Here is a 26,631-nt window from a genome sequence, read left to right as displayed (position 1 = left end):
CAAAGGTTTCGCCGAGGAGATGTCTGATCCATAGCCTCGGCGATAGTCCGATTGAACGAGCCAGAGACACTCGTGCGATCGCTCGTCAGCACTGCAGATCTACCGGAAATAGCACGAGGCCCACAGTCAGTCAGCGAAAAGCAGACATGGGGCACACAGTGAGATGGAGCTAAGCAGGACTAACAGATTGTCACTCTCGGTAGGTAGATTTCGTTGCGTTTTATAGCGATAATTATGTGCCAGCATGGTGAACACTGCAGTAGATATTATTTCCAATGTTTATTTTCTTTGTATGCGATCATTACAGCTTTGTTCAGAGTTGGCCAGTGCCCGATCGTGTTCCTCAGCTTGTAGGCAATATGGCGGCATGTACTGGGCCCTGCTATCGCTAGTCGAGGGCCATGTGATTTCAGTCGATGACTTGGCTTTAGATATAAATACGCGCAATGGTTGTTCGCTGCGAGTAACTAGAGACTAGACGTTCAGCGTTGTCTTTGCTGACTCGTGGCGTGGTTTGGACAGAGTCAGGTCGGTTATTTATCGTCTGCTCCTGTGGTATTTAACTGAAGTTATATTAGGATTATTTAGCTTGTGTTATTCAGGCCAATTTAATTTTAATCTCAGAATATAAATGCGGAATAAAATTGAAAATTTTGTATGCTAAGTCGTGGTGGTTTAATTACACTTGTTTTTGAAAGTAGTAAGTGCATGTTGGTGTCATATAAAAATTTATCCAACAGTTGGCAAGTGTGGAAGTTGCCCAGAGGAGTGATTGCATTACTTCATCTGAGGAGGACATGCTCATACTTGCCTATACTGTTTAGACACATGCCATTCTAATTCTATATGTACATCTAGTGAACAATTATGATTTATTGTAAGGACATTAATTTACTTGTTATATATGCTAAAATGTGTATGAAGGTAGAATTTCCAGTTTGGTAATATATATTGAGTTCTGTTTCTTAGGTCAAGGTCATCTAGAACTTGTATACTTACTTTAGGTATATCCACAATGAGTTCATGCTCTTTTTCAGTTAACATTAATGACTGGTTGTTATGAAACTGAACATCAGAAATGATGTACAATTATGATATATTGTTAGGACATTAATTTACTTGTTATATATGCTCAAATGTGTATGAAGGTAGAATTTCCAGTTTGGTAATATATATTGAGTCTGTTTCTTAGGTCAAGGTCGTCTAGAACTTGTATACTGACTATAGGTATATCCACAATGCGTTCATGCTCTTTTTCAGTTAACATTAATTACTGGTTGTTATGAAACTGAACATCAGAAATCAATACCATTCGATGACAAAAAAAATGGTTATGACTTTCAATAAGAAAATAATATATGTGCAACTTGTTCAATGTTTTGCACATATGCCCTGCTTGATGGATAAGTTTTGCTATATACGTGATACATAATTATAGTTTTGTCAAGTTTGTTTCAGTTGAATGATCAAAATCTGTAGCTGAACAAATCAGATGTTTCAAATAAAATTGGCACTTACCAAAATATAATGTTGTTGGTTACTCGTGTTCATAAGAGGTCTGCAGGAAGTGTTAAACTACTGCCTCTAGCTTTCATTTTGTCTGCAACTCCACTTTTTGAGTGAGTGAGTTGGTGAGTAAATCTTTGCATCTAGGCACCGACACAACCTGATACGAGGATCATCATGGTCGTTATATACATGGCGGTGATGGGCCTTGACCAGTTAAACCTGTGGTTGATATCGTGAGCATAGGCCCAAGGTGTCAAAAAAAACCAAGGACAACCAGCAAAGCCCACTTTATTTGGGTCTTACAACAAACATGGAGCTCTCCATTGGGAGCCATTTCATGGACTCTGCTTTCAGCAGATATTTCTGATTAATGTGGTTCGGTATTCATCGCTTCATCTCTTTTCAACCTTATGCATGCTATTATTGTTAAGTGTAGATCAATTTGATCATGCTTATTTGCAATGACACAGCAGGTATGCAGTACATTATACATAGCACAGTTTGTGTTGTTCAGTGATACTTGTTATTGGTATGTTTCACCCTTGTGGAGATTCTGGTCCATAGAAGACCATGATGTCAATCACTGGATTGTCTGGTCCAGGCTCGACTATTTACAGACCGCTGTCATATAGCTGGAATATTGCTGAGTGCGGCGTTAAAGAACAAACTAAAAAACCGTAACAGACCACCATTTTTCTTGAATGAGCTGGTGAAAATATGGACAATGTTTTCTGTCCTGGGATTCGGCTGTCTTTGTAGCTGATGACGTAGATCATTGCTTGGAATTCACTGGTTTTACAGACACAATTCTGATTGTTTACAGGACACAATGGTGAGTTGAAATATTGCTTACTGTGGCATTTTACAATATTCACTTACATTATCCTGTCTTCATATTCATATTTCTTGTCAGTCAACTTGATCTGTCCATCAAGTTTTTTTTTAGTCAGCCTTGGATATAGGCTTGTTTAGAGGGATCTGATGTGGACATTTATACTTTTATTCTGATGTTCACATGTAGAATTAAGGGGGTAAGATCAGATTACAAATATCACTGCATGGCGGTGACTGCAACAGTGACATCTTGATTGTAGGGCCCATTGGGAAGTTGACGGCTGTGTGCATTCAATAAGCAGATAAACATTACATGTGTTCAGATTTGCGGGTTTTATTGAATATTTGATGTCGGGGGAAATTACTTTTGGAACTGACAATGTTATCTGGAGGTTTGAAATGTAAAAATATTGAAATACATTCAGTCATCAATAATTTCTGTCTCTATGTGAACTCTTACAATCATGAGACTGACATTACACCATTTTGGAACTGCTAGACCTTGTATTGCGATGACATGTTATTATGTTGGAACCTGCTCCTGTGAAAGCTGAACTAACTTGGTTAGCAGGATGTGGATAAAAACATCTTAATCTAAGTATTTCTGATAAATATTTATCAAACTGAAATATTTGATTAACGTTTCGATTTCACCAAGCCGAATGTCTTTTTATTTTAAATTTGGGATTGAGCGAACAAAAAGATATTTTTAAGAAACGTATTCATGCACAGTAAGCATGGTGAGTAGTTATTTCTGGGCTTCAATAGTTCTAATACCATTTAATCACGTTTTTTCAACCAATCAGATTTCCACACAATGTCGTTGATCACTGTACAATGATAAGATACATATTCTTTGCATTCATAGTTAGGGATTTTGTGATACATGTGTCACATGATACAATACATATCTTGATACAGAAGCCATGATGCTGTACGAATCCCAATACTGCATATACAGCCGTGCCTCGTTTATACGGACACTTGCGTCATTTCACAATTCGTCCGTATAAACGAATATAACTGAAACCAGCTTCTTACTGGAAGAGTTACTTCCCTTCAATTATGCAACTCATGACAGATGACAGAGCAAACAGATACATCCACTCAATCTTTATTCAAGACATACACGTTTAAAAAAATCTGTCTCTGCCCACCACAGACTCCATATTTATCGAATGGGATTACATGTACAATAAACAAGCTCGTCTCAAACGTAACTCAGTCTCACTCGGTTAATTGACTTCTCACGAATCAAAGGATTACCACCAGCGGAAGAGTATTGTCCGGATTAGTGAGACAATTTTGTGTGCATTTCAGTGATTTGTGTATGAAAATGACCATCCGGTTCCGGAAACTGAATTTCCGTATATATGGGTAAATTTATATAGTAATTATTTTGTTTTGAATGAAAATCTTCCGGGAACCGAGGTTTCCGGATATATGAAGTCCGTATAAGCGGGGCATGACTGTACACCATTTTGGCCAGAAAACCAAGTCATGACTGAGAATAGAGTCCATAGACTCACTCATAAAGGCAAAGAACAAGTGACTTATACCCATCAAAGTCAAATCAACTATTCTGTATGAGAACATAATAAGGAACAAACAAGTTTACGTACTGGTTTCGCATCCCAGAAACGACCACGAAGCTATGAAGAATTTTAAAAATACTTTGTACATGCTTATTGATGTCGATGAAAGATCCACATGGACAATCAATATGGGGTTAAATGTGAATCAATGTCAGATTAAGTGCACTGAGTATCGTATCATGAATCATGACATACGACTCATAGTTATTATTAATGAGTTGAGTGTGTGGAGTGTATTACTCTTTGAACATTTTAAAGGCTCAGAGTTAAACGTGGGCTTCTGAACACCTGGAAGGATGGGACTGATGAAGTAGTCTGAACTATTTGTAGACTAGTTGGATTGATCTCATTGTGTCTAGCCCAGCACATGCTGTACCATATGCCAAAATCAAACCCACACAGGTCATGGGCAAAACATAAGGTCTGATCTTGCATCTTTAATGTGGTAGAGGCTGTGTGTGCATAATGTCTGTGGCTGGAGATGTGTTGTTGTACTAGTCTGTGAAGTATACCACGACAGAAAGTAAGATCTGAACAACTTGGGACTTCCAAAAATAGCCACCTACCTTGGTTTCTTTGTTCTGTCCCAGTCAGAGGCATCTTCAAATACTTGGCTTATGATTGATAGAAAATGTTTATGTACTGATACATCAATGTTGTATCGATGTGGGTTATGGATATTTTGGATTTTGTTTTTATTACAATTGTAATATTACATATTAACACTTCAGTCACCACAGTAATAGAAACTAATAGTTTTAGTCCACTAGTCCTTCTAATGCTGATATTTAAGCAAAACCCTTAAAAATGGCAAATTTCTACTAGTCCTTATGGTACCTTAACTATTGGGCAGTTTGGCAAAGACTTTAGGACTAGTACCAATTTCTAACACTTCAGTCACCATGGTAAGAAAAAATGTGTTCTACTTGCTTGGATCCAATTGACAATACGCAAAGTCAGGGCACAGAACATTGAACAGAAGAACAGTTTGCAATCTTTGCCGATTGTCCAAAGCCCAGATCAAGTTATATTTCTTTTGGTATAATAGGCTCAGCTTATCAAGGTTAATAGTCGATATGTTAAGACTAAATTCTAAGAACACAGACACTGAAAGGCAAGTTGAGGCTTGTAGACACTAATGTTGTGGGCACATGCGGTTACCTATCCATCATTGTACAATAACCTACTCGCCTATTTCCTGACCACATTCCTGAAGCCCTGGGCCCCTTTCGACATAGCGATCGTAACGCTGAGGTGATCGTAACTCGCATACTTTTAACATAGACATTCGACGATTGTAGTGCTACAATCGCTTTCTGGAACGGGGCCCAGGCCAGGTCTTAACTTAGTGATTGATTTGAATTTGATTGGAACATGTTGAACAGTAGTTTGTTATGTCAAAGTGTGTCAGCTTCTGTGAAATAAAGCCAACTGTGACACAGGATGTGTAGATGTCTTCCCCGGATCACAGTCATGGTGCTCTATATCTTCAGTGCCAGAATTTTGTTAAACCCACACTAACCCTGGATCTCTTTCTTTGGTTCTTGCGATCACAAATTACCGTGCCCCCACCCCCCCTATTTTTATAACATTTTGCCAACCAATCAAACTTTAACATAAGGGAAACAGTAAGGGAGGTAATTTGAATTACCTAAAAACCTAAGCCACCACCAGTTTTAATGGACATGGAGATATCTCTTCCATCGCAAGTCTTTTTAGTGCTTTCTTTTACATGTCAGTCAGTTTTTAATTGTTCAATTTCTGGCAAACTTGATCATAATCAATGGGTCTGGACAACCCAACATTGAGGTTTGTAACTCGCAATCAGATTGGTATGCTAGACTTAGTTGAGTAGCCAATCAAATTGGCAAATGGAAGTTAAGGGCGGGTAATTTGAGATTGGGAGAACTAAGGGGATGGGTCCATGGGTAAGTGTAGGTTAACCGAAATGTGAACCCTGCAGATATAGAGGAGTAGGTGTGGTGCTGACAGACCAAGGTTATGAAATGGAGTTCAACTGGCCTTCAAACCCATGATCAGCAGAGCCTGGCATGTCTAAGGGCCACAACTCTTCTCGGTGACTTGCTCTGCCGAAGACCACTATCTTACAACTTTGATCATGATAGGTCATGATATAAATTTGATCAGTTAAAGAAGATGTATGTTCAGACAAACGGACTGATTGAGGCTGCGTTTTGAACTGGAAACACAATCTGAGCCAAAGCCAGTTTGATCCTGTCTGCTGACTTTAAGATGCAAACTTCTATAATTGGACAGGTTATTTATTCTATAGTACTTAAACTAGTTCATAATCATATATAGTGAATATATTCTGAATTTCATTCATTTTTAACACAATGAATAACATAAACAAGATCATACATTTCTAAGCAAGCAGCAAGAACTATCACAGCCTTTAGCAAATTGACAACATTATCCACTTGGGTGCATTTCTCTTTGTAAAGAATATAAGGATTTGTGATGTCCAGCATTGTCCAATGTGGTGTGGTTATTTTCCAATCAAACCCTGAAAATACTGTACAATCAGATGATGTCCTGTTACGAGTTAATATATGGTAATCTACAAACAGAATGTATGGTTTAGGTTTGCTCATTGATATATTAATTGTTTCATGTTTGAAATAGTTTCACAATACATGTTAGATATATTGACTTTAAAGAGTTTACTGGGACTGGACTGTATGTTGGACACAACTGAGGATTCAACACAACCAATTTTTAGACAATGGGGTTTGACTGTATAGATACTGTTTTGAGAGGACTGGATCACAAAGGTCACTGGTATCATGTCCTGCTGTTGTACGTAAAAGGAGGCGACTTACGTGGAATTTGTAGGCATGTAGCTGGTCATTAAGATTCCAGGAGAACAATGTCAGTGCCCATTTTCTGAGAAAGCTATGGTAGAGAGTTCCATTATTAGACATTCTTGTAATCAATAATCAGCAGCTTCTGGTCAACACTCAAGACCATCCTCTTCAAAAGAGCACATGGCTGAGCAATTATCTTGACATGAAGAGCTATTTAAATCTAATATATATTTTTTGTATTTTAATAATTAAAGATAATGAGATGAGCATGATAAGATAATGTTTTTTACCCTGAGGGAGAATGGGCAACATATTTCTTCAAATATGGGCAACATATGTCATTCAGCAGTGTAAATTCGAAGTCTATTTGATCACTTGTCCCTACTCTGCCTATGATGTCATGTATATAGGAAAAAATTATAGTTTCTACTTGTTCTACATGTTCAATGGCTGCATCCACAAGACTGAGTTTTGCTTGGGACTGTAGTATTAGTGCAAGATCTGCTGCTCTCAACATGTTGAAAAACATTGCCTATAAGACACCCAAGTCTCACAGTCTTGTGCTATGTTTTCTACAGCAAGCAGACACATAGTCAGTGCTTGCCTTGTGAAATGTGCTTGTGGTACAAATATTCATGAGTTCGGAACATTTCCTGCTCGGCAGAGATGTGATGTAAAACTCAAACAGCCTTTTCAATTCATGTGTACGTTTGGAAGGTAACGTATATGGAGAGGGTGGTGCTGCTGTGATTTGAAATGGCAATCTTCTGGCAGCAAACAATGTACCAGTGACCGGCATTCTTTAAACTGTGGTTGCAGTTGCACTGAGGAGCGGACATAGAAGCAGGCATATTGATTGAGCCAAGGCTCTGTAGGAAGATACATGTTTGTCAGGACCAGCCATTAACATCCTTGATACCTGTGCAGTATAGCAGAGAGAGAATGTGGTGATGGAATGGAGATCTTTCCTCAAACCATGAATTATGTCTTGATACAATTGTTTTTTAACTGTTAGTTTCAGTTTGTGTTGTGCCTTTTGATATTGTTTCTGTAGATGTTGGGGTTATTTTTGATGCGTTGGAATTGTGAGAGACATGTTAGTTTATGGCTAAGAACATGTCACAGATTATATGCAAGGTGACTAACCAAACAACTGTGTTTATGTTTCAAAAAAACAAATTAATAAAACCCAGCCTGTGTCCACTACCAGACTATACTGGGACATGATTGGCTGATAAGAGTGGGTGGGGCTTGTGTTGCATGATTTGCTAATGAGAGTGGACGGGCTGGTGTTGCATGATTGGCTAATGAGGATGGGCGGGGCTTTTGTTGTGTGATTTGTTAATGAGAGTTTGTGGGGCTGGTGTTGCGTGATTTGTTAATGAGAGTGGGCGGGGCTTTTGTTGCATGATTGGCTGATGAGAGTGGATGGGCATGTGTTGTATGATTGGCTGATGAGAGTGGGTGGGGCTGGTGTTGCATGATTGGCTAATGAGAATGGACGGGCTTGTGTTGCATGATTGTATGATAAGAGTGGGCGGGGCTTTTGTTGCATGATTTGTTAATGAGAGTGGATGGGGTTGTGTTGTATGATTGGCTGATGAGAGTGGGTGGGGCTGGTGTTGCATGATTGGCTAATGAGAGTGGATGGGGTTGTGTTGTATGATTGGCTGATGAGAGTGGGTTGCTGGTGTTGCATGATTGGCTAATGAGAATGGACGGGCTTGTGTTGCATGATTGTATGATAAGAGTGGGCGGGGCTTTTGTTGCATGATTTGTTAATGAGAGTGGATAGTGTTTGCATGATTACACTGAATGATGAAATCAGTATTCATTAACTCTCTGAGAGATATATATCATTGTAACAGATATGTATGTCAGAGAGTGTTTCATGTGTATGACATTATGACATTACTGCAAAGTTTTGTTTTGAGATATTCCTTGTAATTCTATTCAAAATGTCATTTTGGTCTAATTAGTGTGTATTTCCGTTGAGAAAGTAATAGCACTGAAGATATTGAGTAGGTGAGGTGAATTGATTTTCTCAGGCCAGACCAACCTATTTACAGATTTAATTAAAATGTCAAAAGGCAGGGGCAGGAAAAAAACAACTGACATAAAGATCTTTTTTCAATAAAACACAGCATCATTTAATGATTATTTTATTTGTTTACTTTGCAAAATTTAGGTAGACTCATATCATTCATGTAATAAGCATGCTAAGTGAAAAAAAGAAAATGTGCTTTTTTGTTTTATTTAGGAACTATTCTTTTGCACATTTTTTATCACTTGGTTTCACTTATTCCTCCAATGCCAGGTTGTCCAGTTCATGTTAATATTGTTAACTTTATATATTTTATTTATTGTTTGTTGTAATGCCACACTCAGCAATATTCTGCTGTATGATTGCAGTCTGTATTAATTGAGTCTGGGCCAGACAGTCCTGTGATTGATGACATGAGCATTGATCTATGCAGTTAGGATACAATGACATCAACCAAGTCAGCGAGTCTGACAACTCGATCTGACCGATACCTATGGAAAAAAACACAAATGGGTGACTGTCATTGCCTTGGTAATGTTCTAATAATAATAATGGCAGTCACATCTGTCAATGTTTCTCTGTTGATGCTTGTGAGAACAAAAGAACTGACAAATGACAAAACATTGTGATAAAATGTTATGGGTTAGGATAATATTGCCCCCACACAGGGTATTGAACTATGTGCTAGTCCCATGCACCTACTAAAGATAAATTATTCTTCTGAAAACATACGAGGTAATTTTAGAATAGCAAGATCACCTGGGCATGATGGGACAAAAAGCAAAAATATTAAATTCAATGGCATCATGATTTTTGAATTTTTGTAATTAGTGTTAGATATACACTATTCAGCAGGTAAGCAACAACATGAACAATACCCTTTCGATATTCATAATAAACCTCTGCTAAAATTAGAGTTGATTGTACAATTGTACGTCATGAGTATGTGTTTATGAATCACAATCTAATAGTGATAATATCAGGTGCTCACGAAAAGGTGAGCATGACTTTCCCCTATGGTGGAACCTGTCTGACCTATCTGTTCCCAAAGTTTGTCTAGTGAGATAAGTTTTGTCATGTTTTATCGTCTTCCCGAGGCAAGGGAGTTAACTGACTATAAAAGTCCAGTTTCCACCCTTGCCGAACTAGGCTGGAATTCCGGGGCTCGATCGTAGCGCCACCAGTGGCTATTACGAGTTATGTCCTTTTTATGCCTCTCCTATTGACCAATCAGATTCAACCTCTCATATCACTTGCATTTGCTTCAAACAAAACGGTGGCGCCCAGTCTAAACGATCAGATCGATAATCAAGATCTATATTTTGATAAAATGAGTCTTACATCGCGAAGTGAATCAAATCACGTGAGCACCTTGATTAAAAACATGAAAAGATTTAGAAAATATCTGTTGACAACGAGTTTGCGGTGCACATGCTTTGCAAATCCTGCAGTCGACCGAAATCTGCATGACACTTTACGAACCGGATTTCGATTTCGGTGCGCGATTTTGTTTGGACTATGCATAGACTTGTTATCCCAGCCAAAATGTAACTCCATAATATCAGCCTAGTTCGGCAAGGGTGGAAACTGGACTTTTATAGTCAATTAACTCCCTTGCCTCGGGAAGATGTGTTTTATAAGCTTGTTGTATGAGATATCTATCTCCATAATGCCATGACTATAGGATCTGGAATTAACAGCTGCTTGATGTGTACTGTAAGCATGGTAAGATCGTGTTTAATATCTCTAACCAGTGATTAGACAACATTCTATTGGGTCATCATGCTGTTGTCATGAAAGTGTTGGTGGTGATTGGACTGAATATGAAGTTGTGTCTAGCCCAGTATTTTAACTAATTAGACACACAACATGTACTGCTTTGAAAGATAACCTATTTAGAAGTATTATTTTTGTTGGCATATTACCTGTCTCAGTGAATTCAGATGAAAATTCAGAAAGATCTGTGGTTTTTATATTCAGATCTACCATTTTTCTACCCAAATACTGTTAGAGCTCCTTGGCAATTTCATAACAACCTGATATTCCCAACTGCCTTTTTGGCTGCAAGAATATACTCTGATACTGTCATTTTATATTGCCATAAAATCAATACTATTAATATTTTATTGTAACCATGCTTAATAGCAAAACGTTTCTTGCTATAAAACTTAAGTTAAAGTGAATCAGTTATTACTAAATATTTATATTACAAAAGGGAAGAGGTTTATGTGTATTTTTCTTTTTTGCAGAGTTTGGTTGCTGAGGAATGAAAAAGTGGTAAGAAAATGGATTGCATTCGACAATCAAGGTCAGATCTGGATGTTCCTACCCCAACAAAAGATGAACCAGTTACATCCAAAACCTATAAGAGTCACACAAATGGTGGACAGAATACAAACGATGCAGATGAAAACCAAGGACTACCTGCTGGCACTATTGCAGGTTCAGAATCCAGAGATTGTGCTACGCCAACAGTGGATGAAAACTATTCAGTTCTGGATTGCCCAACACCTACTCTTGATGAACCTGTTGAACAGTATACAACCAGTTCAAATGTGAGTGATCTGACAATCAGTGATGTCAAGTGCAAGCTCTTTGTTAAGGATGATGGTGAAGGCCAGTCTGAGATTCTACTTTCAAAAGTAGAAGGAAGAGATGTAAAAGATTCTGGAAGTTCTCAAGGACCCGTGACTCTTGGGGAATCCAATTCTCAGTGTCAGGATGTGTCAGATGGAAAGCTAGCAGATGAGAACAGCGAGGACAAGGAACCTATGAAAGATGGATCTGGAAGTCAAGGTCTTGAAAGGAAGGCACTGGTTGTAGAAACGGATTCAAAGATACCTAATCTTACCAAAACCCTTTCTAATGAAAGTCATGATAGTAACGAACCCCACAAACAGATTGTTGTCACATACAATGAAGATCAGTTCACTTGCAATGAATGTGACTTTACTGGAAAGGGTCATCACTTTGAGGAGCACCTGATGTGCCACCTTATCCAGAAACCTTATCAGTGCCTGTACTGCAAAGAAGCTTTTGCTTCAAGAAAAGAAGTTGGAAAACATCTTTCCACAATGCACAAGGGAAAGAAACTGAACTGTATGTTGAAGGCTCTTAGTCGAGCAAAGAATCTAATGCTTGAGGCCAAAAAAACTAACTCTTGTGTCTTCTTTGCACTTGTTTCTGGAAGGGAGTTGTCTTTAAAACGTAAACTTTCTGTGGATTCTGTGGGATCTGTTGGCACTCTCTCCAGAACTTCTTCAGGATCAGATAGCTCTGAACCTTCTAAGTTGACCAAGCTACCAAGCAAACCGACATTGTGTGCGAGTGAAAATAATTCTTTATCACCGAAGAGACGTGAAAGTAGTACCAGCAAAGACAGAACCATGTCTGTTGAGGATTTAGGGGATATTACTGGTGGTATCAAGGAAGCACAAGAAGATGTTGGTTCTATAATTTGTCCAGAAGGTGAAAAGAGAGCAAGTTCAGAAGAACTTGATGAGAAGTCACCAGATGATTCCAAACATGAGTCAGACAATGATAAAATAGAGCATGGGACGTTAGAAGAAATCAGTGAAAACCGAGAGGAACTGAAAGTCAGTAAAGATCTTGGCATCGGTACTAATGTTTCTGAGAATGAAGCCAAAGATGAATTTATGGCACCAATGGTTACCAAAGATAAAGGACATGCTTCAGATCATGAGCTACCAGAAGTGTCAGATACTGATGTGACATCAAATGATACATCAGACAGTCAAGGGAAGGAAACAGTATGTCTTGGTTCTAGGGATGATGAGAACAAGGAAGTGCCAGAAGATGATTCTTCAGGCCATACCCTCACTGACATTGTCAATCATGTTCCTCATACTCATGCTTCTGATGACAGTATGAGATCAGAGTCACTTACAAGTGATGATCTTGGTAGGATTACCAAATCTGAAGAGGTACAAGGAAGATCAGATAAGGATGTTCCTGAGTGTGGTAACAAGGATAATGAGAGACATGAATTTGGGATATTTGTGAAAGGTGGTATTGGGCAGGTTGTGTCAGCTTCTCCTAAAGACAATGATGAGAAGGAAGTGTCAGATGAAGGGGTGGTAAATGTTTGCAATGAAGTGTCTTCAGCTGCTGAGGATGATGATCAGAAGGAAGTGTCAGACCAAGTGGAGAAAAATGATATCAAAGAAATGTTAGATGTTGAGAACAGTGATAAGAATGAAATTTTAGCTGATGGTGAGGAACATGTTCAAAAGGAAATGTCGGCTGATAGTGTGGACAGTGATAAGAAAGAAGTTTCAAGAGATGGTGAGATCCATTCAATTGAGAAGAAAGCTTCAGGAAATGGTGAGAGCAATGATAAGAACGTTACAGGTGATGGTGAGGACGGTTTAGTTGAGAAGGAAGTTTCAGGAGATGGTGAGATCTGTTCCATGGAGAAGGAAGTTTCAGGAGATAGGGAGGACAATCATCAGAAGGAAGTTTCAGGAGATAGGGAGGACAATCATCAGAAGGAAGTTTCAGGAGATGGGGAAAATCATTCCATTGAGAAGGAAGTTTCAGGAGATCGGGAGGACAATCATCAGAAAGAAGTTTCAGATGGGGAAAATCATTCCATTGAGAAGGAAGTTTCAGGAGATTGTCCACTTTTAGGTGCTGTCAGAGACAATGAGGGACATGATATAGGAGGTGAATCCCAGGAAGTTGAGGAGGAAGTGCCTGGAGATGCATTTACAGAAACAACTTCAAAAGACAATGACATGCAGAAAGGGTCAGACAGTGATCAGGAAGACAAACAGAAGTCTGTGGATAATGAGACTCTTGAGGGCAAAACAAATCTTGATAAAGAAGAATGTAGCTTAAATGCTGCTGATCTTGAAGAAGATGATGAAAGACAAAAACAACAAGAAGTAAGTTGTCATGAAGATGTGACCTCAGAAACGACAATCACTGATGAGGTGTGTCATAAAGATGATGAAGGTGTTCAAAAACCTGAGCCTAGGGACAGTAATATTAATTCTGAAGAGAAGGTTGATGAAACTAGCAGCACTGATTTTGGAGACATGGGTTTGAAAATTGTTGCATCATTTTCTCTAGATGGAGATGAATTTTCTAAACCTGAAGAAGATAAGGATGGTGATGACTCTGAGATTGTTACATCCAAGACACATGCACCATCACCTGAAACAACAGACAAATCCGTTGATGACACAAGTGGATTGGTTATTGATGTGTTTAAAGATGGACGGATATCTGTTCACAATACCAAAGAAAACATTTCTGAAGATGTTGATAAGAATGTGTGTAAACCTTCAGAACAAACAGCTGATGTTGATGTTGAATCTGTGCCCCAATCAAAACCACAGCAGTCCAAGCTTGGACAACTCTTGACTGGAACTGCTGCATTCCCTACTTCGGTTATTGTGTCATCACCACCAACAGCATCAACTCAACCTGCTTCCAAAACAATCCCACCAAAACCACCATCAGTACCAGGGATTACCCCAGCTCAGATGAAGCACATGCGTAATCCAAATTTCTATGTGTGTGGATTGAACTGTAATTTCAGTTGCCTCAATTCTGTTGAGTTCCGAGACCATCTGTTCATGGGTCACGCTGGAGAGAAAGCTTTCCCTTGCTACTATTGTGGCTGGCTTGCACATACTGAAGAGAGCTTGTTAAGGCACATCACCAACCATGCTCACAATTACAGCAAAATTGCTCCTTTGTATCTGTGTGGAATGCAGAGATGTAAATTTGGCACCAACCTTCTTTCAGATTTGCTCAATCATATGCAAATCCTACACCATGATATAACTTTGTATATTTGCAAGGAATGTAATGAAACATTTTCTCATGTCAAGGAACTTGTGAGTCATTTTGATGAGAATTTTATCCATGTTGTGAACTGTCCACACTGTGCGTGTAAGGGAACGGACAGGAGGATGATCCTGAAGCACATCTCAGAATACCATCCTGGAAAGGCCAAGATGGTGTCTGTTGCTAAACAAATTATTTGCAAAGACAGAAAGATCAACAACTATAAGCGGGTTAAGGCTCAGTACAAATGTGATTCTGCACTACTACCAGAAAAACCAACAGCAATACCAGGTTCTTCACTAGCTGCAGTTCCTGAAAAAAAGCAACTTTCTCCAACCCCAAGCTCAGCCACCTACACTACCCTCAAACACAATGAGACTACTACACAATCTGATGCCACAAAAGTGAAAGTAGAAAATACTGTGACTGACAGTGAATATGGCAATATATCATCCAATGCTCCTGCAGCTGCTACAAAGACTCCAAGTGATGGTTCACCTCCAGAAAAACAGATAAATGCTCCAAAATGTAGTCATTGTACATTTGTAGCTCGAGATCAGAAACGACTTGAAAGTCATATGAAGTGTCATGGTTTACCTGTCATCAAAAGACACAGATTTAGATGCCTGTATTGCCCACAAGGATTTGATAGTTCACAAAAATTCAGACTGCATATTAATTGTCATCCTGGTTTGATCAAATATTGGATGTATTGCTGTAAAAGGTGTGATTTTGACACTAATCAGCGTTATGTCATGTTGAGACATATCCGGATGAGAGATGAACTTCATTTTAATGAAGGAAATGAGGAAGATATGTTTTCTGTTGTGGAGAGGATTGTAGAAAGCAGAGTTCTTGAATGTGAGCACTGCAACTATCAGACAAGACACAAACTTCATCTGCAGATTCACTACCAGAGAGAACACAAGGTTGTTAAAGCAGCAGCACAGTCTTCAACTGATGCAGACAAACAATCTGTCGCACAGCAAGTGGCGTGGGTTTCCCCTCCCAAGCACAGCTCCTCATCAAGTGACTCCTGTCAGGAAAACATGTCAAAGAAGTTTAAGTGCCCTTTTTGCAGGTATCTTGTCCCCAAAGCAGCAGATTTGAAATCTCATGTAAAAAAACATGCTAATCTTGGAAAAATCACATTGGATTTCTTGAGGTGTAGATACTGCAGTCTGTCCTCAACTGCAAGAGAGATTGTCTACACTCATATCAGGGACAAACATCAAGGGAAACCATTGGTTCTTGTGCGAAAAATAGTGACCATTGATTGTAGTGGAACTGACAATTCTTTCTCTGAGACATCAGTGACTGAAGCTCCAGTCGCAGTGACATCATCTAGCAGTCATGGCATTGATAAGTTTCAGTGTGAAACTTGTTCGTTTGCCACGAACAATAGAGGACAGTTTGAAGTTCATGTTCAACTTCACAACACCACGAAAGGAGGAATCCTTGGCATGTCTATGGTGGAGGACTCTGATGATGATGATGTAGATGAGGAGGATGTGGAAACTGGTGTTGATCATCCACAACCTGAAGATGAAGACACATCGGTCAAACCTGCACCTGACGTAAAACCAAGTCCTGTTGATGTGATTGAACAGGTGTATGTCATCCCAGAAGCTGTGGCTGGTGACCAACTCAGTTCACCGGCCAGATGCTGCAATTGCTACTATGCCTCTGGGTACCGATCAGCTTTTATTGACCATATGAAGACAAACCATTCCAGTGTTATGTTGGTTATAAGAAACAAGGGTACTGCAGTTGAGCAGATTTGTCCAAGCGGGAAAATGTTCTTTGGTTTACCAACCACTCTTAATAATGAAGTCCTTCTTGTGCCTGACAGACAAGTGTTTACTCAAGCTGTTAAATGTCCTAAATGCCCATATTTTACAACCTACTTCAGACGGAACCTTGTTCTCCACCTCACAAAAGATCATCCAGAAATTACTGCAATGGGTAAATGCACATGGCCAGGTTGGCAAACAGGCTCTGGAGATGCTGTCCATGCGGCTGGGGTGAAACCAGAACCACATGTTGCTGTGAAAAAACACAAGAGGCAGTTTTCAGCTCCAGAGAAAGATGAAAGTTGCATCATTGGGTCTGGTGATTTGGATGAACAAATAGCATGTCTTTACAAGAACTTTGGAGACAGACAGCAATGCCTCATTTGTAATTCGGTGAAACCAAAGAAGTTCTTCATGCATATTCATCTTCTACGTCATCTCAATATCTTTCTTGTGAAGTGCCCATACTGTTCCCACAAAGGTCTGCAAAAGTACAAGATTGGTCGTCACATCAGAACCAACCATCCAGAACAAGAGAATGTAGTGAAAGAAGTGCATAATGATATTCCAAAGAAAGTTGCAGACTTCTTGGCACATCAGAAGAAAGTTGTTGCTGCTGCAACATCAAGTCCTTCACCTTCTGGAGACAATGTGACTTTTATGGACAACCAACATGTATCTCTTCACTCTGGCAGTCCTGGTAAGGACATTCATAGTACAAACAAAATGTCTGGTCCTCTAGGAACCTCATACTTGGATGAGAAACTTTTGTGTTTATACACATGTACTGGAGGAAAAAACAAATGCAACTTGTGCAGTGTTGAATTTGCAAGAAAATATGCCATTCATCGACACATAGTTGTGAACCATCTGAAGGTATCTCTCCTCAAGTGTGGACATTGTAACTTTGAAGGGGTTGAGAAGCATGTCATCATTGACCACATCCTAGAGCAGCATAAGAACCAACTGATCAAGTTTGAGCCACTGAATATCAACATGGAGGGCAAAGTCAAGGAATTTCTCAACACATACAATGTTGTTAAATCAGAACCAGAGTCAGTTGATGTAAAGCCTCTCTTTTCTCCATCACCTGCCAAATCCTTTGGTCCACAGGCATATTGCCTGGGTAAGGACAAACTCCACAACAAGCTGATGCCTCTGTTTTGTAAGAAGAATGACAGTTACAAGTGTAACCTTTGCAAATGGAAGTTCCCAAGAAAGTATGCTATCCATCGACACATACTTATGAAGCATTTGAAGATTGGGTTATATGGCTGCACTCATTGCCATGTACAGGGAGCAGAGAAGTACATTGTTGTCTCCCACATGAAAGAAGCTCATCCAAGAGTCTCGCCTCAAGCTAGAATTCTAGAAGTAGATATGGATCACAGAATACAAGAGGTTTTGCATGAAGTGGCCAGTGGAACTGGATCACACACCTCAGGAAGGATGCCACCCACATACTACGAAGAAGATATTCCAGATCCTGCCATTACTCCAAACAAGTCTATGACAGAGTACCAAGATGAAGTGGACCAAAAACCAACAGAAGCTGATAAGAAGCAGATGGTGGTTGCAATGTTTGGAAAGAAAAGGAAATCTTTAGAACCTGCAGAATCATCTCAACTAGATTCAGCAATTACTCCAAAGAAGCTCAAGACAACTTCGCGCATGGTGGATGTTACAACTGAGATTAAGGTTGTCTGCATAGAGGAGGGTAGCTTCAAGAAGTATGTGTGTGAAAAGTGTAGATTTACATCTTTGCACAGATCTAATGTTTATCGTCATGTTTTGAGAATTCATGAGAGATACAGAGAACTACAATGTGAATACTGTGGATACAAAAGTTACAGTAAGGTGCTACTAAATCAACATATTGAAGTTGAGCATGGAGGACAAGCTCTGCTTAAAGACACCAAGGACACAACAACCATTGTGAAAGAAGAGCCCGAAGAACCAATGCCAGATCCCCCTCCATCCTCCAGCCCAGGTGAAACTGTCAAACATTATGCCTGTGCCTATTGTAACTTTGAAACAAACACTGCAGAAAATATCATCAAGCATACTCGAGAAAACCATGCCCCCGGAAGTGGAGAAGCTTCCCGCTCTGCTGGAGGTGAGAAGTCTACTGCCAGTTCAGACCCAGATATCACTGTGTCGACACATGAACATGTGATCAAAAAGTCCTCTGTTAAGAGAGGAACATTTACTGAATCTCAGATGTTGTATTGTGGATACTGTACCTTCAAAGCACCTGGAATTCAAGCACTGAAGGACCACCATAAAGCTATGCACCAGTCCAGCAAACTCTGCATCATTTCTCCCCAGCCCTGGAGGTACATCTGTAGAATCTGTGGCCTCAAGAACAACGCTGGCAGCAAGATGAGGTGTCACCTCAATCGCCATCTTGAATATCGGCCATACACTTGCAGTTCTTGTAGCCAGCCTTATGCTTCCACTGATGAACTTCGCAAGCATGTACGCAGCCTTCAACATTCAGACAACTTTCAGTATCGAAAACATGAGAAAAAAGAGCAAAAGATTAACCGATTCTTGGAAGAGTCCAGAAAAAATGCTCTTCTTGTAAATCTTGGTGTTCCTCCAGATAGTGAAACAGCAGCTGTTCCCAGAAAACCTGTCAGTGCTGCAAAATTGAAAGAAGGTAAACCATCAGTGGAATTCAAATTCAAAGGTATAAAGAGATCGATGAAGATGCCAATGTCACCCACAAAGTCTCTGAAGAAGAAGTATATGAAAACTGGCCTGGATCGAGACAGTAAAGCTGTGACCAAGGACATTGCCTGCTATTGGTGTGACATCCCTCACACAGTTTGTGTGGATCAAATGAAGCAACACCATGCTAAAGCACATCAAGACAAGGACTTCCTCTGGGTGGACACTCGTCAAGGTAACACCTGTACGATGGATGGGGAGATTGTAGAAACTGGAAACCTGTCTGAAATCCCCAAGATACATGACTTGTATGCAAGCAAAAAATTAAGTACTGGCAAAAACAAGTTCTACTGCACCAAGTGTTCGTTCTCAGCCTGGTATCTCCCAGCCATGGTGAGCCACTGCCGATGTCACCTGCCCAAGAAGTACCTCTGTGCCTACTGCCATCTCCGCTACAGCAACAGGTGAGTGGCGTCAACATCCTTCACATTACATCACTCCATTAGAGCAAGCTTGGCTGAACTGAACTTGAGATTTAGATGTAGTTATAAGATTCAGTTGAGGTTCATTATCCTTTTGGTGTATTGAAAATTAAGCTGTTTTGTTTAACTGATCTGGTGTTTCATTTTCAGTGGTAAATAAATCCAAACGATTCCACAATAATTATGGGGGTTTAGGTTTGTTGATATAAAAAAGAAATGGTCACAGTAGGCATGGTTAGGGAATTCAAGTCTTAGTCAAATCCACACAAATGACATTGAGGCATTCAGCCCATGAGCATGAGGAGTTCAAGGTTATATTCTTATATCCTGACTGAAACTGAAAGTCAGTTAACAAATCATGGCCAACCATTAATATTTTCTAAGTTAACACTGATCCAATGAAGCTGAAATTTCACGTACTTGTTCCTATCAGTGATGACATCTTGATTGTTCTAGAGGTTCTAATCTGATTTTCAATATGGCCGCCACTGCGGTGCAATACATAAATCTATGTATGGCCATTACTCAATGAGTTTTGTTCACAATTTTTACCATGCTCTTAGATATTTGTGTCAACTGGGTTTTTTAGTATTTATGTAGAAAGTGTTCTTAATTCAATGCTGGCTATCTTTGGTTGATATTTAAAACTGACAACATATCCAGATGAGATACATGAAGTGAGTGAGTATGGTTTTACGCCGTTTTTAGCAATATTCCAGCAATATCACGGCGGGGGACACCAGAAATGGGCTTCACACATTGTACCCATGTCGAGAATTGAACCTGGGTCTTTGGCGTGAGGAGCGAACGCTTTAACCACTTGACTACCCGACCGCCCCAGATACATGAAGTAGCGTTTGGGATATAAGAACAGAGTTCTTCCATCCATCTTTCCTTCTGTCTATCTGCCAGCTTCTCAATGGGGACTGATTTGCTCAAAATCTTTTTAATCGTAATCTCAAAGGAGTTCACAAATGGGTGTCTTAACTTCATATTTTACAGAGTTATGGCCTTTGCTTTATGCTTTTCAACTTAGTGTTTCGTGTGTGTAATGGGTACAAGGTTTCTCATAAACAACTGATTTGACATGAATGAAAGTTTGCATGCTTATCTAAGAGATACTGATCACTAAGTTCGACTTGGTGACCTAACATATTTTTCTGCAGAGTTACTTCTCTTGTGACATGAGCAAGATTTTAGATTACAGTTTTAGTCCTTGATCCATGATATTTTACAAAGAGCATAGTGTCTGCAATATGGATGTTTTCTAATGCTAATCTAAGAGATGCTTATCAAGATTGAGTTTGAGAATTGGAGCCTTAATTATTTTTGAGAGAAGGGGTGTTTTATGTGTATTAATTTCACATTTAAGCATTTTTTTCTGATGACACAAACGACCGAAGTGCCTAACTTTTCTTAAGGCTTTATGGGACTCTTTTTCATAGTTTATATTCACTACTATATGAACAAACAAAATTTTAGTGTGCCCCAGCTTGACCCAAGGCAGGGGATAGTGATAACGCTCTTTTGTTTTAATTTTTATTTTATTTTAATGATAGGAGGCCATCTTCAGCTCTGCTCAAAATCCAAAATGCATAGAGAGAGGTTATCAGGATTTCTGGCATGTCTAGTGCTGAATTTGTTTGATACATGGATTATTGTTGATTGGACAACATATCGCCAATGTTGGCCATCTTGACAAGAATCAGAAAATAGCTTAAGTATTTTCATATCATTTGAATATGAATGGATATCATTAAGCATGTTAAGTCCATTTGTCACCTGAATTTCAATGTAAAACATCATCCACATTTAAGCGGTGGTACCCTGTGCCTGTTCAAGAACATGCAACTTGTACAAATGTTTGTCGTACAAAGACTACATTCTTTGCAGGGAATACCTGGAGAAGCACCAGCGCACCTTCCATCCCGGCCGGGAGATCTGGATGCTGCACATGGTGGAGACAGCAGATGGCCAAAGACCTCAGGCCACATCATCGCAGGCCTCTACCGTCTCCTCCATGTCAGTGAAGCAGGAGATGCTAGATGAGGCAGTACCAGCTGCATCTATTGATGGTGGGTTTCCTGGTCATAAAGTCAGCTTTGTTTCTGCTGTAGTAATTTGCTTTAGTTGGCCTATAGTAGAGCTGCTGTTTGGTCATCGCTTACTGAAGTCTGTACTGTAAAGGAACTAATTTTGTTTCTTATAAAATTATTTCATTGTAAAGCTTATATCATGTTCATTGTTATCTTGTGTTCATTTTGTGGTATTTATCAAGTTAATGCAAGAATTTGCTATTTGCTGCAATGAAAAAAATATGTATTGTGAATTTTGAGTTCATTACGTTAAGTAACTTATTTTGGTAATATCTGCTCACACTAAGGCACCATCCCCTTAACCACTAACTCCTCTGGTGCACTCTAGTCCTAGGCAGTCATGGTATGCATCATCAACGTCATCAATTTCACCTTCTAGATGGAAAGACTAATATCAGAGAAAGGAACAGGGTTTGTAATGTAAGTTTTAGACAGTGAACACATTCAGTCAAATTTTCATGGTAGGCAGAATTCACACGATTGATATTTCCCATCTAACATCAATTCTGCTTCGCTTTTTGCCACCTTTTCACTCACCAACATCCTACAAGTTTTCAATACATGGCCATGAAAGTTTGACTAACTGTTCTGTTACTAATCAGGTGCCGCAGTTCGCTGTGCAGAGTTGTGTCCTTTGGGCACACCAGAAACCTTTGATATTGGCTTTGAATCCTGGTTCACCCCGATCATGTTTCTAGGTTTGTCAGCACCATACCTATATTCCTGGGTTTCCCCGAAGTGGTAAACGTCATGCAACACTTACGGCTTTCATCTCACAAGCTGAGATATAACTTGAATACTGTTCAATGTGGTATAAAACCCAACTCACTCACTCACTCTGTTACTAATTCCTGTTTTGCTTTTGGGCCTTTAACTAACTCAACTGATTTTGTTAAGGTTAAGCAGTCTGTGGCAGCTTAATAACATAATTTAATGAATTTGTTGAAATTCAAAAATGCTTCATCCATACTTTTGTTTTTCATTTGCTCATTACTCACGTTAGAACCTTTATACACTGTCTTTATACACTGCCTTTAAGTTATACACTGTCAGTTGCAAGTGACTGGCCCTTTTTTAACTTGGAGGTCAAGGTCAAGGTCAATAGTTTTGATGTACACTTCATTAAGAAACTTGTCATAATTTGTGACTTCATGACAGGAATTCTACTTGGATTATATCATGTGTAGGAATGTACCCCATTGTATCAACTGAAGAAACAATTCAAGGCATGTAGAAGTGTAATGATCCAAGTCTTTATACAATACATATGATATTCTGCCTGGGTGACTAGTTACCTCCAGTTATAACTTCTGACAAAATGTATATTTTAACTTTGAATTTGAGTTATTGTGATACAGCCCTTGCGAATGTAACTATGTAATGATACCGTATATTGTTACTGAGCTAGAATAGTAGTCTGTCTTACAGACCCTGATACAAATATAAATCAAATACAGCCCATGCAAGTCTATAATGTTTGGCAAGTCTAGATCACTGCAGTATCTGAAAATGAAGAGAATCACTGGGCTCCCTTTTTATTATATTTTTATTAAGATAACTGAACAACTGTTTTTTCAGAGACTAGATGTTAGTCTACTAGAATAGATGTACCAGACATGCTTGAACCAGTGTACGTGCCATCATGCCGTACAAATATATACAGTGTCCAGAATTTAGAATGAATGTCCTTAATTACAAACAAAAAATTGATAAGCACTAAAGATTAAAATTGCAGAAAACCACAGACCCCAAGTCTAGCACAGTTCAATTGTGGAATGAAGTGTTTTGTAGAATTCAGATATATGGGATGGCTTCTGTTTTTGCATGTAGAGTTATTGTCACCAGTTCCAGGACCACAGGCACGGGATGTGCATGGGTGTGGTGCAAGGGAGACAACTCCTGATTGCCTTGTTTCTAGGATCATGCATGAAACGTGTTCATTATGTGGGGTCCGTTACTGTTCTTGTTTTTACTTCTTTCCATGCATGTTGGGTCACAATTTGAATTGATCATCTTTTTTCTTGGCTAATGAGAAGTGCAACAGGTAATTGTTGTTGACAGAATCACATTCCGTGTCTCTAACCGTGTTCACACATTGACTAAGTAAACCTCCAGTAAATATTGCACAAATTACTTTCCAGCAATTATTATGAAACTAATTACTCAAAGGTAATTTTTGAAAAGGTCAAAGCTTCAAAGCAATCACCAGGAAGTAGGCCTTTTGTGAACAAGATTTAAAGATTTCAGATAAAAATGAAATTAACTCCCAATAGTTCCTGTGTTGCCATTGCAGTACTACCACAGTTGTACCATGGCTCCTGCACAATGTGACCCTGAATGATTTACTTTTCGTTTTTTTGTGTAAGAACTGTAAATACTTCAGCTGAAAAAAAAGAAAGGGAGAAAACCCCATTGCCATTTGCTGGACTGTACTTGCAAACAAATGTAAAGATGTGAAAGAGAAACAATGCTATTGTATCTTCATGTTTCATTGCAGGTCATTTTATTTCTATTAATAAATCATACTTAAAAAACAAAGTAGACACAATTTATGGATAACAACTTCTTTAATACTGTAAAGGTGATGTTTGGGTATAAACCCTTATACCGCTGTCAAGTGGGATGAGGATCTATACCGAAACGCCGCCTTTACAGTATTAAAGAAGTTGTTATCCATAAATTGTGTCTACTTTGTCATCCATCAACCACATCAAACAATTCATACTTACAAAAGTATGTTTTTTTCACGCTCATTCCTTTGGTTACAGAGAGACGAATAAGTCAGTCTGTGATGTACTGCTGCAACTTTTGCTCGTATCGGAACGAGAGCTTGTACCAATATAGACTCCACCTGCCGTTGCATGGAACTTTCAAGCACCTCAAAACTGACCTGTTGAATGACTCGCCTCTAAAATGTGGTTTCTGTCCATTTGTTGCTACTGACCAATCGGACTTCAGCTTCCACATAACGACTCACTTTGAAAACCGTTCTTTCAAGTGTGCTCATTGCAACTACAGTGCATATACACGTGCCCATGTGAAATTCCATTCAGCCAATCAGCATCCAGATATGGAACAAACTGTCCTTGACCTTTCATCTTGTTCTAGCTATGTTGAGTATCTAAAAGCTGAGAAAACAAACCTTCCCAAACTGGTGGATTTGGATCCAAGAGTTGTGGTCAAAGATATCACCACGATGACCCAGCATGACTTGGAGGAGATGATGACAAGGGAACATAATAGTGACTGTCATGCGTATGACGAGGATGAGGATGTGGATGTCGTAGGGATAGAAGTGGCCGTGAACAAGACGGCGTCTGAGAGAGATGTAGATGTGAAGGTTGTCAATGTTGCAGCAGAGGCAGGACCTAAAGATGATCCTGTAGATGAATGTAGTCAAGTTACTCCAATGGAGGATGAAAAGGCCATTACTTCTGTGTATAATGACTGTGATCCTCAAGCAGTAGTGTCTTCAAGCATAGGAGAGCCTGAAGAGACTCCAGACTTTGACCTTGCTGAAGTGTCAGCTTTTGTAGAAGATGCTGTTGTGTCCAACATTGAAGCAGGAGAAGATAAGGATAATGAGGATAATATTGTTGTGGAAGCAGACAGTAAGCCAAGCAGTGGCAAAGGATCAGACCTGGAGGACTCCAAATATTTGGACAGCTCGTTCGATGACAAAGTGAATGGTAGTGCCTCTGCTGATGAAATTGATGGAGAGTTGAAAGAGTCTGTTCCCAAAGAGGTCGTTCCCAAGGTGAAAGACCCGGAGGAGAGACAAAGGAAGGATGATTCGGGCAATGTGTTTGATACTCTGCATAGCTGGCTTTCTATGAAGTGATTTCTTGTGACTCATGTTTGTCCGTCTGTTTGCATTTGTGCCCAAAATACGGGAATGATACAACTGTGGAAGTGATCAAAAGTTGTGTTTGATAAACATAAGCTTGAGTTTGTATGCTAGTGATTTTACTGTCCTGATTACATTTTTTTGGTTCACATTAGAAATCACATTAAATTTGATGTCACATTGAGCAAACTGTCTTTTCCAGGTGATCCAGTTCTCAGGACCAAAATAATTCATGCTTTGTTTGGGTTAGACAGGTGTTGACTTTTTTTCAAACCAAATAAAGCTTCCTGCCAGATTCCTGTTTGTATATTTGGATGTTTAGAGTGCCGTAGCCTTTAATTTTGATAGAGGAAATACGGTAGCTTGAAGTTTTTGTTTTCAGTATACTGATCTATTGCTTATGTAAAACTAATATGTTCCATATCAGGGTACGAAATTACTTTTATTGTATTTCCATCCGGTTACAGTTATTTATGTATACATATGTATATGTGACAAAACCAACATAAATGAAAACAAATATTTTTGAATAAAAGTTTTGAAAGCTATGATCTGTTTTGTTTTGTCACTGGATTTCCTCAAGTTACAGAAGTTACTGTGAAGAAACAAAAACAACCATATGACATGAGTTCTGTGTATTCCATATCAGGGTACGAAATTACTTTTATTGTATTTCCATCCAGTTACAGTTATTTATGTATATGTGACAAAACCAACATAAATGAAAACAAATATTTTTGAATAAAAGTTATGACAGCTATGATCTGTTTTGTTTTGTCACTGGATTTCCTCAAGTTACAGAAGTTACTGTGAAGAAACAAAAACAACCATATGACATGAGTTCTGTGTGTTATTTTCATGAATACACTTTTGGTGTCTTCCTTTCACCTAAATAATTCAATGCTGGACACCTTGGACAGTTCAAGGAATAATAAAAAAATTATCTGACGTCACAACAGAGGGATCTTCTAAATGTTGATAAGCTTCCAAGGCAGGCAATATCAACAATGCCTGGGACCAGATTTTCCAATTTACTTTGATAAACTTGCCTCTTGAAGTGAACACAATTGCGTTTGGTGATAAATATTTAACATGAAAAATTTGACGCGAATC

At 39.1% G+C, this 26,631-nt stretch overlaps 1 protein-coding gene across 1 annotated transcript; it reads left to right on the top strand.

Moving 5' to 3' along the window:
- Positions 1 to 26,364, top strand: LOC139474685 (uncharacterized). Its single transcript, XM_071257783.1, has 4 exons — positions 1 to 199; positions 11,060 to 19,557; positions 21,469 to 21,650; positions 24,440 to 26,364. The coding sequence occupies exons 2-4, from the start codon at positions 11,096 to 11,098 to the stop codon at positions 25,510 to 25,512; spliced, it is 9,717 nt and encodes a 3,238-aa protein (XP_071113884.1). The 5' UTR covers positions 1 to 199; positions 11,060 to 11,095; the 3' UTR covers positions 25,513 to 26,364.
- Positions 26,365 to 26,631: the final 267 nt, after the last annotated feature.

Source organism: Haliotis cracherodii, unplaced genomic scaffold, assembly GCF_022045235.1.
Source record: "Haliotis cracherodii isolate W230 unplaced genomic scaffold, xgHalCrac1.p SCAF_1, whole genome shotgun sequence".
NCBI classification, from domain to species: domain Eukaryota; kingdom Metazoa; phylum Mollusca; class Gastropoda; order Lepetellida; family Haliotidae; genus Haliotis; species Haliotis cracherodii.
Note: the sequence above shows the minus strand (reverse complement) of the source record. Positions and strands in the feature narration are given on the sequence as shown.